The sequence below is a fragment of the Schistocerca nitens genome, chromosome 4 (genome assembly GCF_023898315.1).
Source record: "Schistocerca nitens isolate TAMUIC-IGC-003100 chromosome 4, iqSchNite1.1, whole genome shotgun sequence".
NCBI lineage: Eukaryota > Metazoa > Arthropoda > Insecta > Orthoptera > Acrididae > Schistocerca > Schistocerca nitens.
In genome coordinates, this window is record NC_064617.1 from 742,674,521 (window position 1) to 742,690,693 (window position 16,173).

Sequence of the window (16,173 nt, forward strand, 5' to 3'; positions counted from 1 at the left end):
AGTACTCAGTCCTTTCATGTATGTATGCACTGGTCTAGTACACCACCTGACAAAGAAGAAATGAAGTACCCAGAAGACGTGGGCAGATGTCAGTGTAACTTCGTACAGGTACACAGGGTATGTAAATAAGTAAGACTTGTATATTTTCTGTAAGAGATAGAATGGTCGCCACAGTGCATTGGTGTTGTACGTCGTTGCTGTTGCTACCTGACCTGGCAGAGTATACTGGGTGTCCATGGGGAATGGTCAATATTCATAAATATGACAGGAGCGACCATTCGAAGCCAAATTTCTAGTAAAAATGGGCTCTAAAATGCGTATCTTAAGAACTATGAACACTTATTCTTCATCTTCGGTACTGGCGGACCAAAACAAGAAAAATTTGTCTAATAACCATCATACCTTAAAAGCTATGAACACTTGCTTGACAGAATAGAAGCGTTTGACAGTAACGAAGATGAAGAAGTGCTTACAAGTTTTAATGTAGGCAGTTTAGAACCCAGGATTATTAGATTTTTTTACTTCAGGCAATTGTTCCTGTCCTGACATTCTGACAGGAGATCAGCGGCAGAGGACTGGGAACTCACCGTCCAATACGTGGGCTGCACCACAACGCGAAGCGCCATCTGTGGAGTGTTGCTGTGGCCGGGAGGCATTGGTGTCGCATAGTGTTCAGTGATGGATCCCAGTGCTGCACTACCTCGGATGACCATTATCGACTAGTATTTCGGCGACCTGGGGAGAGCTTCCATTGTGCCAACATTCTGGAAAGGCACGGCCGTGTTACTTCTGGAGTCATGGTGTGGGAATCCATCGGGTGTGAGGTCAGGTTATGGCTGGTGGTGATTGAGGGACCTCTGAAGTCAGAATCGTACATCATGCGTTCTCATGTGTTAATTCTCATGTGACAACATCGCGGTGCTTTACGTCAACAGGACAATGCTCGTCCACTCATGGCACGTGTAATGCTGAGTGTGTGTGTAATACTGGGACACTCCCGCGGTCAGCAAGTCCCTCAATTCTGTGGGGGAACTGACCGCACGTATGCTCCGTCTCAGTGCCAGTATCCAGCTGTATCAAGGTTAAGTTACAAGGCTGTGGTCCAGCTTTCCCCATGAGAGGATAAAACGGCTTTGTGAGACCCTTCCCAAGCGAATCAGCGCCTCCATCATGGCCAGAAGCGGAAGGGCGAAGAGAGGGGGAGGGAGGGACTGCAGTGTTATACTGTTAAGTGGGATCATAATGCAAAGGTCTTTGTAAATCAGCCTCAGTTTCTGTAATTACATAACAACCCATACTCTCTCATCCTGTGGAGTTTCATTTCATTTTCTCCTCCAATTCTCGGTACTTCAGTTTTTGTCAGGCAGTGTATTATGTGATTAAGTGCTATACACGTTTCCAATGAAACCAATAGCAAGTAAAATGATCACAGTTATTTACCAGTTGTAGTTTCTTGAGATTGCACTTCCTTCATGTAAGGTAACATATTTTAAAACGAGAATACTAAGTACTCTGCAGATTATGAAGTTTGTAGTAGATGCCACGTTTAGCTAACAGTTCTGCGTGCTTTCCTATTTCAGCAACCTTTCCGTGACTGATCACGCAAATGAGATCAGCGTCCTGAATTGTAGAGAGTCTGTGGGCAATTGTTATGCAAGTCCGACCCTCTTTCGCCTTATCTAGTGCCTCTTGAACAATCTGAAAAAATTAAAAGGTAAATATTAATTTTACGATTGTTACGTACACTCAGCCAAAGGTAAAAATTAATTACTAAGATCTAAAGATGGTCATTACTGACTGAAATAAATTATCCGATTACAAATCAACATTGTGGTTCAATGCTGTAAGTACAATATAGCAAATATTTTTCTGGATTGCTGGTAACTTTTTCGTGACTGCGTCACAACGTGAAAAAATTAAAAGAAAATAAATCCAGCAGACTAAGGCAGATACACAACTTTTCAGGTAACAAAGTTGACTAAAAGAAAACTGAAAACACCATTTAATATGAGAGGAAAAACATTTACGGAAACTGAAAATTAAATCACTCAAAAGAAGGTCGTTAGCTATCATGAAAGAAACGAATGCACTTACTGAAAGCCAAGCTAAGAAACGGGACCATTATTTGGACAACACATGCATTAACGAAGAGAGTTATGAAGGGAAATAATGAAATATATATCATATACCTTTTCACTCTCCGTGTCCAGAGCTGACGTTGCTTCATCCAGTAAAAGCACACGTGGATTTCGAACCAAAGCCCTTGCAATTGCTACCCTTTGTTTCTGACCTCCACTGAGCTGCGTGCCTTTCTCACCCATGCGTGTTTCGTATCCCTATGTCAAAAAATTAAAATTAAAATTAATACAGAAGAGACAGAGTTACAAAAAGCTTTAATAATTTACTGCAAGTTCTCTCCAATTATACAGAGTCGCTGATACCTGTGGCAAAGCTGTAATGAATTTGTGGATATTAGCTTTCTTCGCCACTTCGATGATTTCATCCATGGAAACATCGCGACTGTTGTCACCATAAGCAATGTTTTCCGAAATAGTTCTGTCAAACAGAACTGGTTCCTGCTGAACGAGACCCAGTTGAGACCGCAGTGCAGCCATTTTAACTTGAGACACGTCGTGTTTGTCCAGGGCCTGGAAACAAAACGGATTTTGATGTTACATAGAAAGGAAATGTATTGTTGATTTTCGTGTCTTGAAACACGCTTGGAAGAAATTATTTTGAAGTTATCAGCCATCCAAGGAAATCAACCATCCAAGGAAACAGCTTTTAATTTTATATTTCTGTTCACACTATGGCTAAGTGCATAATATTTTTATTTAGTACAAATGTTTGTTATTTGAGTAATGAGTGGAAAGCACAAGACGTATTCGAGAACTAAGAACCGTCTGCTCATAGGAATAAGTATACCCTCTAGGAAAAGCGGGTTTGGTTTCCCTCAAACTTATGTCACTTTTCCACTTAAGATCCGTTCTGTTCTAAGCACTTTTCGTAATAATGCACTAGCTTCTCAATTCCTCTGCGTAGAAGCTCCCCACATGGGAAAACATTTGATGATGACAGCCTTGAGTTCCTCCACATTGTTCTACGATTGTCCACCAAGCAATTGTTTCAAGTGAAAGAAGAAGTGATAGACATTGAGTATGAAGTCTCACCTCAATTGCTAAATTTTATTCTTGGAACAGGCAGTGGAGTCTGAATGTGGCATGTTATAGAGAACTGTCCCGGATGTCCGTCTCCAGCACTGTCGATTTTGAATGGAATGTCTCAGTTGGGCAACAGTTTTGTTGTACACATTTGTATTTGTTGATCCAAGCTCCCGGAAACCAATCCAAAGAATTCTATCTCTAAGCATGTCGACAACTAAGCATTTGGGGTAACCACCATGGCAAAAATTAGCTATCTGGGAACTTTCCTGTGACAATAGAGTAAATGGTGGTAGGTCCAACATGAGGAAATTCACATATGAGGACTAGTCGTCCATCATCGATAAGAACCCCTTTTTGGTCCATCTGTTCTGCGATTTCATTGGTTGGATGCTAGCCGTGCCACTCGGCTCGTCGTCGAGCATATTTGTACGGCCAATTAGAGACTCTCTGCCACTTCTCACCCTTTCCTTCACTCGTTACGGTAGGCCCATAAGCTAGGCAAGTCTTCTGATGAGTTTACGCTGCTGAAGATCCTTCTGCATACAAAAATCGAATTATAGAACGCACTTCGCAACTGACGGGAGAAACTCTTTTCGATGTTATTGTTGGTCGCTTGCACCCACACTCAAATTACTACTGTATCTGAACAATGACTTCTCTTTCTTTCAGCTAAGATTCCAACATTTATACATGAGCAAAGGGTCTTCTAGAATGAATGTAATCGTATCTACCATTTAAAAACAAATTAAAATACCCGAATAGTCGTCTTTTGTTGAACTCAAATCCTGTGTATATAAACTGTAAGAAACGCCCTAGGCTAAATTTTGTTATATTATTATTTCTAAAACAATGACGCTTCATATTCTTTCAGACCATCTTACAATACCATCATCTTTAAATTAGGGTAATTTTGCCATCAATGGACCGCTTCCATGGATGGACCATTGATATATTTATGTTTGAGCAATGGCCTCTGCTATCTAGCTAGGTTGAACAGACTCGAAACCTAAGAAAAACACCACCATCTGAGTTTCAAAGTTGTAGGCTACAGTGTAGACCTGATGGAAATGTATAAAGAAAACTGTGTTATTTGCTGTAGCGTCAGATTCACATTTGACTGCATACGGCGTTTTGTAACACTGATTATTCTACTTGGCGGTGGAACTTATTGTACTCATCGGCATTTTGTAAACTCTCATCTCATGTCTTTCTTCAGTTACAGCGTCTGAGCTATTTGGACTCTGTTAGCAACACAATTGGGGTACCAATTTTAGTACAAGAAATCTTTTTCATTCCATATGCTCGATAACGATGTATTTCTAGAATGAGAGGGAAGTTATGTACACGATGTTTCTTCAGCATTAGAGCTTAACAGTTTCTTCCAGTTCTGATCTGTGACATAAGATTAGTGTTCCTTTGCTACGGTAATAGTTTTGGGTAGGACTCGTCCATGTTGTCAACGAGTTAACTGGCGAGAAGCGAGCAAAGATTCAAAACTGACCAACCAGTTATGTTTTTGATTTTTACTTAATGCGTGCCGCACACGTTTAATAACGATTAAATCTTCACAACAGAATGAAAACACTAACTACAGTGTACTGCACATGACTTTTCGTCTCCTAGTTCTCGTATAAATTCACATGCATCATCACGGATTTTAATGTCCAGAAGAATTTCACATACCGCGCACTTGAAAATCACCTTGTTTGAAACGAAACAGCTAGGCACTGGGATTGTCTGCGTAGATGGTGCATATATTTCGAGGAGATTCTGTTTCGTTTCCTTCTCTATTAATCTTTGAAGATGAGCACGTTAGAAGCAGGATAGTTTTTCTACATGATACTCTTACCTACACAGATTCACACATTTCAGAAAACTTTCTTTGCACTTACAAAATTCCAAATACATTTACAAGCCCCGCATTCCAGAAAGTGAGCTAAGTTTTTTTCGTAGTCAGCAAATAAGACGTAGAGGCGGTGGTGAATCCAAGTTAATGCTCCAGAGACGTTTCTGGTGGTGATCGCTTAACGTTGCCTTTCTCCGGGTTATTATGCAGCGTCCAGTGTTTATAAATGTCACACAGCTGTAAATGAATTGTATCTATTGAAACAGACAATGCAAAACTTAAAAAAAAAGAAACTGCGATATCGCTGTGTCAACTCGACGACTGTGCGAGAAAGCGAGATACGTATATTTACACGAGGGAGACACTGATCGGCAACAATACGAACCGTCTACTTACAACTGGCGCCAAGCTAAACTTTTAGATTCGATGCGTAAGTTAAAAATGATCAGAAGTTTTTATTTTCATTCAAATAGAAGAATCGTATGAATCATTTTGATACTACTTTGAGGAGGACGTGCTGAAACGAAATGCCTCTGAATATTTTATGTCAAAACTCTTAAGGCTTTTTAAATAGAACAAACGTTATCAAAGTTCTACATCTTCATTCTTCATGTCTACAAATATGCAGTCCTCCGCCGCTAGAGGGCTCCGAATCGTAGCTTGTAACATGGCGGTATGTAACGCTGCTTGAGGAACTGGCTACTGTAATCAGTTTGGAACTCTACGAGTTCGTCCAGACATGGTGCACCATCTCCTTCAGCATGATAATGCCAGACCATACACGAGTGCTGTATCAGCAATAATCAGATACCTTGGATTCATTGTCATCAATTGTCCTCCACACAGTCCCGACTCGGACCCATACGACTTTCACCTGTTCCCAAAACTTAAAGATCTTTGAGGACTTCACTGATGAAGCAGTGCAAGCAGAGGTGAGACTGTGTTTCCATCAACGAAGTCAAACATCTCACATTGACAGTATCAACAAACTGGTCACTCACAGGGAGCAATGTGTACGTCGGCAGGGTAACTATGTTGAGAAATAAAAGTTAATAATGTTCGCTTTATTTAGAACAACCTTAAGAGATTTCACATAAGAAATTCGGTGGCACTACTGCCCAGCATGCTATCGTAGTTCTATCCAGTGTACAATTCACCAATTTAGCCAGCACATGGGAATAAAGTCTCGTGTTTAGGAACGTTCCGCCACTACGTTCCCTCCATACGTGTGCTAAACAGAAAGACAAAGATAGATGACATACAGTAAACAATTCGTTGCTGTGGTAGCGAAGAGAGACTCTCAGTCCAGTTCGTAAGAGCTGTGGTAGCTGGTCGCACTCACCACAGATCCGGAGGCTGCGTCGTAGAACCTCTCGAGCAGCTGTATGCAGGTGGACTTGCCGCAGCCAGAGGGACCCACCAGTGCCACCGTCTGGCCGGTCCTCACCTCTAGGTTGAGGCCCTTGAGCACCATCACGCCAGGCCGCGTCGGGTACCAGAACTCCACGTCCGAGTAGCTCACATTCCCGGTCGCCCTCTGTGGAATGCGAAGGACAAGTAATTATTCAGGCTCTCACGTACAAACTTAGAGTGATTTTGTTTGGTCGAATAAAGAAAGACTCCTTAAGAGGATTAGAATTGGCCTCAGACTTGCGTCGTAAATATCCCTGGGCACAGCACACATCATCACATCACGGAAGTGACAAGAACGGCAGATGAAAGTGGGGAATGTTGTCCACCAGACTCGTATGTAATTAATACTGCAGTTCCTCCGTCCAGCAACGAAGCCCTAACTACGAACCTGAAATTTCCTAACTGAACAAAATCAAGGTTTTTGCGAAACTGAGATCTCTAAAGCCAGAATTAACACAGTGGTCTAATATTCAAACATATATCCTACAGTTAATGGTTTTTTATTCTCAATCCTTAAAGAGTTACAGCTACAGAGACACCACAGTCTAAAGCAAAGTTGGAATTGAAAAAAAAGTGCTGCGTATTACCTTATCAGCATTGGTACTAACTTTCCAAACTACTTTCAGACCCACCCTTTCTTGGTCGATACAAGGTCCAAACTGTATTCACATGATTAAGCAGTTCACCTTTAATTAACCTTCTAGTGTGGCCATTGAGAAATTCCCAAGAGAACCTGATAACTCGAATCGGGCACTCACAGTCTGCATGGAACTGAAGAAATCTTGTCCACCTATCAGCCTTGAACTTCAAAAAACAGATTTGCCAAATTACATCTCTTTGAATTGAAAGTTGATTTTTATTTTCAGTTACGTATATAGGACTTATTTACAAGACTGCCTCTTAATTTAAATACTCATGCAATGAACAACATTCTGTGAAATATTGTCCGTTTCGTTGCAATCCACATTTCTACGTATCCCGGCAAGGATTTTGAATAGGAAACTCTCGACAGTCCCGCGTAAATCTGGATACCTGGCAACTTGTCGGAACAGAAGAATGAATCCAAACTCTTGAGAGAAAACGACGACATACTTGATGAAAGTTGACACGCTGGAAGGGGTAGGTAGCGAAAGAAAGAGGGGCACTCTGTAACAGACAGGGTTGCTTGAGAACGCACAGCAACTCTTCTGTCGATGCTCGAATAACGACAGGTTGATATTTCTAGGCAGTAATAATCTGATAACGCACTATTGACTTGAATCACTGGTAATGTACTGTGAATTTCAATCAATGAATCATGTTCTTTTTTTAAATACGTTACTGCTGTCAAACGATAAAAGTGTTCCACTACGATGTCCATTTCTTTCTGACTTCTATCAGCCTCTTCGTAATGACACACTTGTAGGATTCGACGCTCTCGGTAATCTGAGACACACATTCCAATTTGTAACGTCCCATACAATCACAAGCAAGGACGCTTAAGTAGTAGATGTTTGTTAGCAAGTCATTCCGGATACACGCATATGAATACATCCCATAATTTACGGGCGGTTGGTTTGCGGGCGTGGAGCTGGCGCCCGATAGCACCCCAGCTGGGTTTCATTGGATTCAGATAAGCCGTATTTGATTGCCAAGACAACAGCATGAATTCACTGTCACGCTCCTCGAACCATTGCAGCACGATTCTGGTATTGTGACGCAGACAGTTATCCTGCTGGAAGATGCCATCGCTGTTGAGGAAGACATCAAGCATTAGCGGTTACAGATGGTCCACATTAATGTCACGTAGTCCGCAGCTGTCGCGGTGCCTTTGATTACTACCGGAGGTCCCATGGAATCCCAGGTAAATGTCCACCATAACATAATACTGCTCCGGCCGCCAAGGTCTGTGTCGCGCTACGTGTTTCGAGCAGCCATTCGCACAGACACGACCTTCGATCTGGTCTAACAATAAACGGAATTCATCCGAGCAAGTGACACGATTCCATTGATCCGCGGCCGATTCTCGGTGGTCTCGTGCCCACTGTAATTATAATTGACGATATTGTTGGGTCAACATAGGTTTTCCGCTGCGGAACACCATGTTTAAATCTGTGTGCTGAGCAGTGTGCTCCGAAAACACTTGTGCCTGCGCCAGCACAGTACTCTGACGTCAGATCTGCCACAGATCGCAGCCTATCCTGCTTTAGAAAGCTGGCAAGCCTCCGATCCCTATGTTCTGTGAAGAGGTATGGGCGTCCAACTTCTTGTCGCTACACCTGATTCTTCAACCACTTTCCATAGACGTTCACTACAACAGCACGCAAACAGCACGTCACGTGCCCTCAGGGCCACCAGGCGGGATAGAGCCTCGTGGTGGGCAGGGGTCATAACGTTTTGGCTCATCAGTGTATTTCCATTCTTGGTAAAAAACATAGCGCATTGAAATAAAGCACGCTAGAATTTCTTAGAAAATTAAAAAGGATACATGTAAGATAAAGGCGAAAAAACTACCATATAAGTTTAACTAGCTTTCTTTTTTTCTGCTTGTGAAACCAAGAAACACCACGACATCTATTGGAATAACACCAAAAGAGAGGGACTACGATTTACAGTAATTAGACAAACATCTACACGAATGCTGGTCTACTTGTAATGGCAGTTAATGTAGTAATCTAGAGACTACAAACTCACAGGCGCAGACTGCACTGCTAGAGGTCGCTACTGACCAGTTAGTCGCCGCATTCGCATCTGGGGGATTAGTTAAAAAGTCAGAGTTTCGTATTTGATTAGTTAAAAAGTCAGAGATTCGTATTTATTTTACACCTAGTAATCCCGGAGCCCAATCTGTTGCAATTCACCATGTGGTCCTGGTGGTGTTACAGTTTGTTGAAACGCCGACAAATCATATAGCCGCACTGTTTCCGTTCTTCGGATTGTCATTTCTGAGACTCAGTGGAACGGTTCAGATATCTACTCGTGCTTGGGTGTTCATACTTCAAAAGAGGGTATTTTGAGTAACTTGGCACTTCACCCTTTTCTCTTCCAGTTGCGAATGGTACGCGCGAATTACGATTGTAGATATTCATCCGCGATTATCGGCCACAGTGTTGAGAACATGCACATAAAGGTAGTGAGCACAGCGATACTTACTACGGCAGTTGAGAGACAAGACTCAGTAGATACAAGCTTTGATCTTTCGAGCTAACAACGTCTAAGTCTGTATGTTAACATTCAAAATAAAACATTTTTGCACCAGTCGAAGTTACTTCCTATGCGACTGTACACGTGTGGTTTTACTACGCAATATCAGATAAACTAGATTCAGTGTAGTCCGCCACTGTGGCAGGAGTGCCTCTAACTACACAGCCTAAACTCAGCCAATTTCCATCACGTTATGTCTCAAACAAGGGGACACTACTCTTATTCGTAAGTAAACTCTTCTTTGTTTGCGCGATCAGATACGTCACTTCCGTTGGTGACTAATGCTTACACTCTATCAGAGAACTCTGTTGAGAATTTTAGGATGTGCCTTTCTTATCTAAAGAGTGCTTTTACTATTAATAAATTATTCTCGAGTTTCGAAGAGAATCAAGTGATTAACTGCCAGCCAGCCGGGGTGGCCGAGCGTTTCTAGGCGCTACAGTCTGGAACCGCGCGACCGCTACGGTCGCAGGTTCGAATGCTGCTTCGGGCATGGATGTGTGATGTCATTAGGTTAGTTAGGTTTAAGTGGTTCTAAGTTCTAGGGGACTGATGACCTCAGAAGTTAAGTCCCACAGTGCTCAGAGGCATTTGAACCATTTGATTAACTGCCCATGAGCTGTCGGCAGAGTTCTCCTCTGCCATTTTCAAGTGTTTGACTGTCGTACGGATGCCACCGTGTGCTTAATGGGACCGTGCCGTTGCCAGTTACGTCGATGGGCTCTGTTCCGCGCCATATACTGTAATGTTTCGGTGGCATGACCGTATCGATCACTTCAACACTCCAATCACAGGACCACAGGCCGAATTCAGCTCCTATCCAATGTCTTTATTGACGGTCTTGTCCGATTCTCCGGAGCAATCTTTATTCCTTCGATGATTACAGTATCCCAGAAGCCGTTGGTTCGTTTTATGATAGAAGTCTCGTCGAATGCTGTTCGGTGTTCCTTTTCCTGTGCGTGGTCCACTACAGATGATTTTTCGGGGTAATGTAAGAGGGAACACCTTCCATGTTCTATGCGGCGGTGCTCAGTTGTGTGGAGAGCCTGACTGACATAACTGTATTTAGTGTATTCCAGGTGTTCTAAGGCCTACATCGTCTTTCACAGGTATCGTTAGTTGCCTGATCTTCTGCGGGGACCTGGACACTGTCACCGAGCGAGGTGGCGTAGTGGTTAGCACACTGGACTCGCATTCGGGAGGACGACGGTTCAATCCCGTCTCCGGCCATCCTGATTTAGGTTTTCCGTGATTTCCCTAAATCGTTTCAGGCAATTGCCGGGATGGTTCCTTTGAAATGGCACGGCCGATTTCCTTCCCAATCCTTCCCTAACCCGAGCTAGCGCTCCGTCTCTAATGACCTCGTTGTCGACGGGACGTTAAACACTAACCACCACCACCACCATGGACACTGTCGATTTTATGTCTCTTCAGGAGCCGGTTAACCTTCCCTGTTTTTAAGCCCCAAAGCCGTAGAAACGCAATCTTTCCCGCGTCTTCATCGGATGCCTTCTGTTTTTCTGGCTTAGATGAAATGCTTCTGAAATTTGTGTGTTGTTGTAACATTTTTCCTTGAAAACTTGACATAAGTGGCTGAGTTCTCACTGCGGGGTTTCGGCGTTGAGACGATTTCAGCTCGATTTACCAAGATTCTCAGGAGACACCGTTTCTGTGCTGGGCGATGGTAGTTGTCGCGTGCAGATACTGATCCGTGTTGGTGGACGTGCGGTAAACGCTGTTACCGAGACACCCATTGGGTTTATGGCGGACAAGGACGTCCAGGAACGGCAAGGGACTGTCCTTCACTACTTCGATGCTAACTACTTTACGTGGTCCTGGAAGATTCGATGTGTTCTAGGAAATCTCCCAGATTTTCATGTCCATGGGGCCATATGACGAAGGTATTGTCGACATAGGGATAGAAACAACTAGGCTTTACAGGAGCAGTGTCCAAGGTGATGTCTTCGAAATGCTCCATAAAGATGTTGGCAACAACTGCCGCTAATGGGCTCCCATCGCGACGCCGTCCGTCTGGTTGAAATATTCATCATTATGTAAAAATTCGATGACGTCAGGGTATGTTTAAAGAAATTCCCGATGGTGTCGTCGAAGAGCCTGGGCAGCAAGTCAGTAGACTCTGTGGTGGACACATACGTGAATAGGGAAACCACATCAAAACTAGCCATAATATTTGCCTCATCAAGGAGTAGACGTTTAATTCGATCGATGAAGTCCGCCGTATTTAAACGGACCAACGGTTTCTGGGATAGCGAAATAAACGAAGCAATAGAGACCAAAATATCGGACAACACCCTCAATAAAGACGGTGAAATGCAACCGAGTACGGCATGGGATCATGTGATGGGGAGATGAAGCGGGCGAGGCGGTCGCTCCACCGAAGCATTACCATATATGGTGCAGGACGGAGCCGGCCGCGGTGGTCTAGCGGTTCTAGGCGCTCAGTCCGGGACCGCGCGACTACTACGGTCGCAGGTTCGAATCCTGCCTCGGGCATGGATGTGTGTGATGTCCTTAGGTTAGTTAGGTTTAAGTAGTTCTAAGTTCTAGGGGACTGATGACCACAGATGTTAAGTCCCATAGTGCTCAGAGCCATTTTGTTTTTTTGCAGGACGGAGCATCAATGACGTCACTGGCGACGCCGCGGCTATAAAAGCACGACAGCGGCATCCACACGACAATTAACCATTTGGCAATGGCAGAGGAAATCTCTGCCGAAAGCTCATGGGCTGTTAATCACTTGACGCGACTGTAAATCCGAGAATATTTCATTAACGGATATAGCCGCTAGAGCATGCATTCGTACAGTATTTTCACTAAGTAACTATATCGTGTATCACTCACTTCAGCGGCAGGTACGGTTCCATACAGTTGTTACCATGAGATGTGTCTTCCTCCACCTGCGCCTTACTTTTTTGCCGAAAGTATTCCTACCTCAACGTTCCTTATGTATCTCCATTAGCTTAAGTATCTCCATTAGCCCTTTCTTCTTCATTGCAAGAGTCTCCAAGACATATTAGGCCTTCGGTCGAATTATAGTACAGTAGTGTCTAATTTTGGCGTTTAAGGATATAGATCTCTTACTTAGTTGGTAGGCCAATTTCACTTGGTATTGCGCGACTCGAAGGCTGTTTTCTCTGATAGGTAGGCCATATCCGTTCACCAAGGTATTTAAACTTTTCTGTCTGCTTAATTTGTCTCCGTCCGACGTCCAGTTTTCGAGGTGCAGCCTTTATGTTTGTCATGAAGTGCGTCCTCTAAAGGAGATTTGAAGCCCTGCCTTCGCTGACTGTATCTATAGTTAAGTTATTTCGCTGCCGTATCTATGGAGTCTGAAAAGATCACTAGATCACCTGCCTGGCTTTATCCCATTTTCTACCCATGCATTGTTCATTCCTTTCCGCCACTTTCATATAACGATTTCTAAAGTACAAATGAAGAGCAGAGGCTATGTAGTACATCTCCTTGTCTCACTGCTGTCCCCATTTGAAAGGCATCATACATATCTTCATTGAATTTCGCTTTGGATTTGGGGGTGGTAAGGGTTTTCTCGACGATCACTTTTGTCTTGATACCTAAGCTAAACTCTTCAATAATTTGAAACAGTGTGGTTTGATCAACTGAGTAGTAAGCCTTCCTGCAATCGACGAAGATCAGCAAGAATTCCCTATTCCGGAGTTTCAAGTATGAAAGGATGAATTTCAGATTCATAACCTGCTCATCATATGATAGTCCGTTCCTGAACCATTCTTGATATTCCCCCCCAGTTACGAATAGATTTGATGTTCCGTCCTATTTAGTAGAGCTTTTGAGAGGAATCTGTAAGCTGTTAGCACGGGAGAGATGACATGGTAGTTGTTACCTTCTGTTCTGTCCCCTGACGTAGCGGATGAACTATGACAGAGGTCCACGCACTTGGGAGTTTTTCAGTTTACCAAATCTTTTGACTAACTAAATTAAACTTATCGACTGCCTTATCCCCTGCTTGCATCCACAATTCAACAATTATCAGATCTTCACCCGGTGCCTGGTTGTCCTTAAGTGCTTTGATGAACGCCGTGATTTCTTTCTTCGTGGTTAGAGACGAACCTGGGAGGATGTTTGAATTGTTTTCGTAAATCAGTAGGGTCACTGTGGGCTAGTTTCACTTTGTGGAGCCTTTGAACCGTAAGTTCTGAGGGTTGCATTTGTTCTGAATCTGCTTGAAGATTTCATGGAAGTAACGTGTGTTATTTTTCTGGAACTGTTGCTCAGTCTGTATAAACTGGTTCTTTTCAAGCGGACGTTTTACCTTGCAGATGGCTTTTTATACAGTTTTTTCGTGTTTAGGAAGTTGACGGCATTCGCTTCATTTTTCTGGAAATTCCTTTTCTGACAAGCAACCTGTGTTAGCTGTACTGCTGCGCCGCTTTTATTATCCCAGTAAGCGTGCTTTCTTAATGTCGTGAGTGGGACAAATGGTTCAAATGGTTCCGAACACTATGAGACTTAACTTCTGAGGTCATCAGTCCCCTAGACCAAGTATCTCCAAACTCCAACCTTGATGAAATCCAAGTTGACTATGGGTTCATTGCACGGGAAGTGCAACAAGATACCTAGAACGTAAAGGCTCTGAGAAACGCGAACCTACACTTGAATCACTACCTTTCGAAAATCAAATTCCAACAAATACCAAGAAGATTACTCCCAGAAAATATAAGTGTGGCAGAGACAAGCTAAGGAGCAACTAGGAATTTTCCTACATGTTGGAAACTTTAAATCCGGAGAAGTGGGAACAACTAGAAGAGGCAATAGTCAGAGCAACTAAGGAGGCTGTCCCACTCAGGTTCGAATCCTGCCTCGGGCATGGATGTGTGTGATATCCTTAGGTTAGTTAGGTTTAAGTTTTAAGTAGTTTTAAGTCTAGGTGACTGATGACCTCAGATGTTAAGTCCCATAGTGCTTAGAGCCATTTGAACCATTTGAACCATTGTCTGTCCCTAAAGTGTACTGCACAAATCGACCATGTTACTTTAGAGGACTATTTTGTAGTTCTGATACAACAGTCTGGGACGAAACGAATCGTCAAAAGACGGTCCCACCCAATTATGTTCGTGGTGGTGCCCAGTAGTCATTGACAACAGGACAATGTCAACGAGTGGTACAAGCCACGCTGTCTTTGTGGCGAATAGCAATTGAAGAAGGTGTTGTGGAGTGATGAGGGTACATCGTTGACATTTAGAAAAGGATGCTAGGTCGCACGGCCTGGCCGACTCAAAGTATTTACTTTAATGTGTCGAATCGACAGAGATATTTGGTGCGGATGGCAGGAAGGGCTGCGACTGTTCTTCCTTGCTTGCGCTTGACTTAACAATGAACGCACAAGTTTCGTAAACGTGAAAGTATGCTTCCCACACAATTTACCATTTCTGTTTCTGGGGCAATTAAATCAGATATGTTTTCTGCACAGGGCTCCTCAATTCCGTGGGTGATCACAAATGGTTGGGTCAAACAACATTTTCATGTATCGGACCGATTCATCTCACACCAAGTCCAAACTGTATCTTATGGTTCATTAATATTATCTAGTAAGCCGAGTATCGATGGGGGGAAGACGTCAGAGACATTCGACCTTCAGAGACCAGCTGCAACTGGCACACGTGCACCCCATAACCCGCCTCTCGTTCTACCGGTCTCTGTGTTACCACCACTATAAATGATCATAAACTGTGCTCTACTTGCGCGTAACAGGATAGAAAATGTCGGAACGTAATTCTGCCTTTTCAGTAGCAGAGTAGAAGTCGTTCTTCGAAAGTAAGACTTAATTAATTACACCGATGAAGTGTTTAGGATGAAATACGATAGTGTTTGCAGGCTGTTAGACATATAGTTAGTTTCTAAATCAGTTCGTGTCCTTCTGTATTACTGCCGTGCCCTCTACACAATTGTACCTCGAATGAGTGGGGCGAAGGAAATAAAAATACCATTGATACCCATGTGAGTTCTGACAAGCCAGGGTAGACGCGAGCGTTAATGCGCTGCTTCTTGGGCTCAGGTAGACGCGCCAGCCCTGGATCGAATCCGCCTGGCGGATTAACGACGAGGGCTGGTTGCCGGCCAGGCTGGATGTGGTTTTTAGGTGGTTTTTGCGCACCCCACTATGTGAATACCAGGCTGGTCCCCTCGTTCTGCCTTAGTTACACGACTCGCAGACATCTGAAGAAACGTTCGCACTATTCCATGGCTTACGCTAGACACAGACAGCTGGGTACACCATTCCATCCAGGGGGATTCGGGGTGGCGGCAGGAAGGGCATCCGGCCACCGTCTACAACTAACACAGCCAAATCAATAGTAACATGGCCGAATCCGCTTTGATGCGGGAAAAAGGCCCCAAGAAAAAAAGAAAAACCCATGTGAGATCTCTACATTCATCACTCTATGAGGATATTTAATCTTTAGTTTTCTGTTTTGGTCAGTCACTGACTGCATGAATACTAGCAAATTAAGTGGCACACACAAAATATGGCTTAGTTGCGAACGCCTATAAGTACTATCATACATAAAAGAT

General features: G+C 43.4%; 1 protein-coding gene across 1 annotated transcript in view; it reads right to left on the reverse strand.

Moving 5' to 3' along the window:
• Positions 1–1,467: 1,467 nt before the first annotated feature.
• Positions 1,468–16,173, reverse strand: part of LOC126252543 (ATP-dependent translocase ABCB1-like) — a 305,981-nt gene continuing 291,275 nt past the window's right edge. Inside the window, exons 21-25 of the mRNA XM_049953441.1 lie at positions 7,832–7,848; positions 6,353–6,539; positions 2,442–2,648; positions 2,190–2,336; positions 1,468–1,698 (exon numbers count right to left, since the gene is read on the reverse strand). Coding sequence (XP_049809398.1) covers positions 1,504–1,698; positions 2,190–2,336; positions 2,442–2,648; positions 6,353–6,539; positions 7,832–7,848 — 753 coding nt within the window. The 3' untranslated portion in view covers positions 1,468–1,503. The remainder of the gene's footprint in view (positions 1,699–2,189; positions 2,337–2,441; positions 2,649–6,352; positions 6,540–7,831; positions 7,849–16,173) is intronic.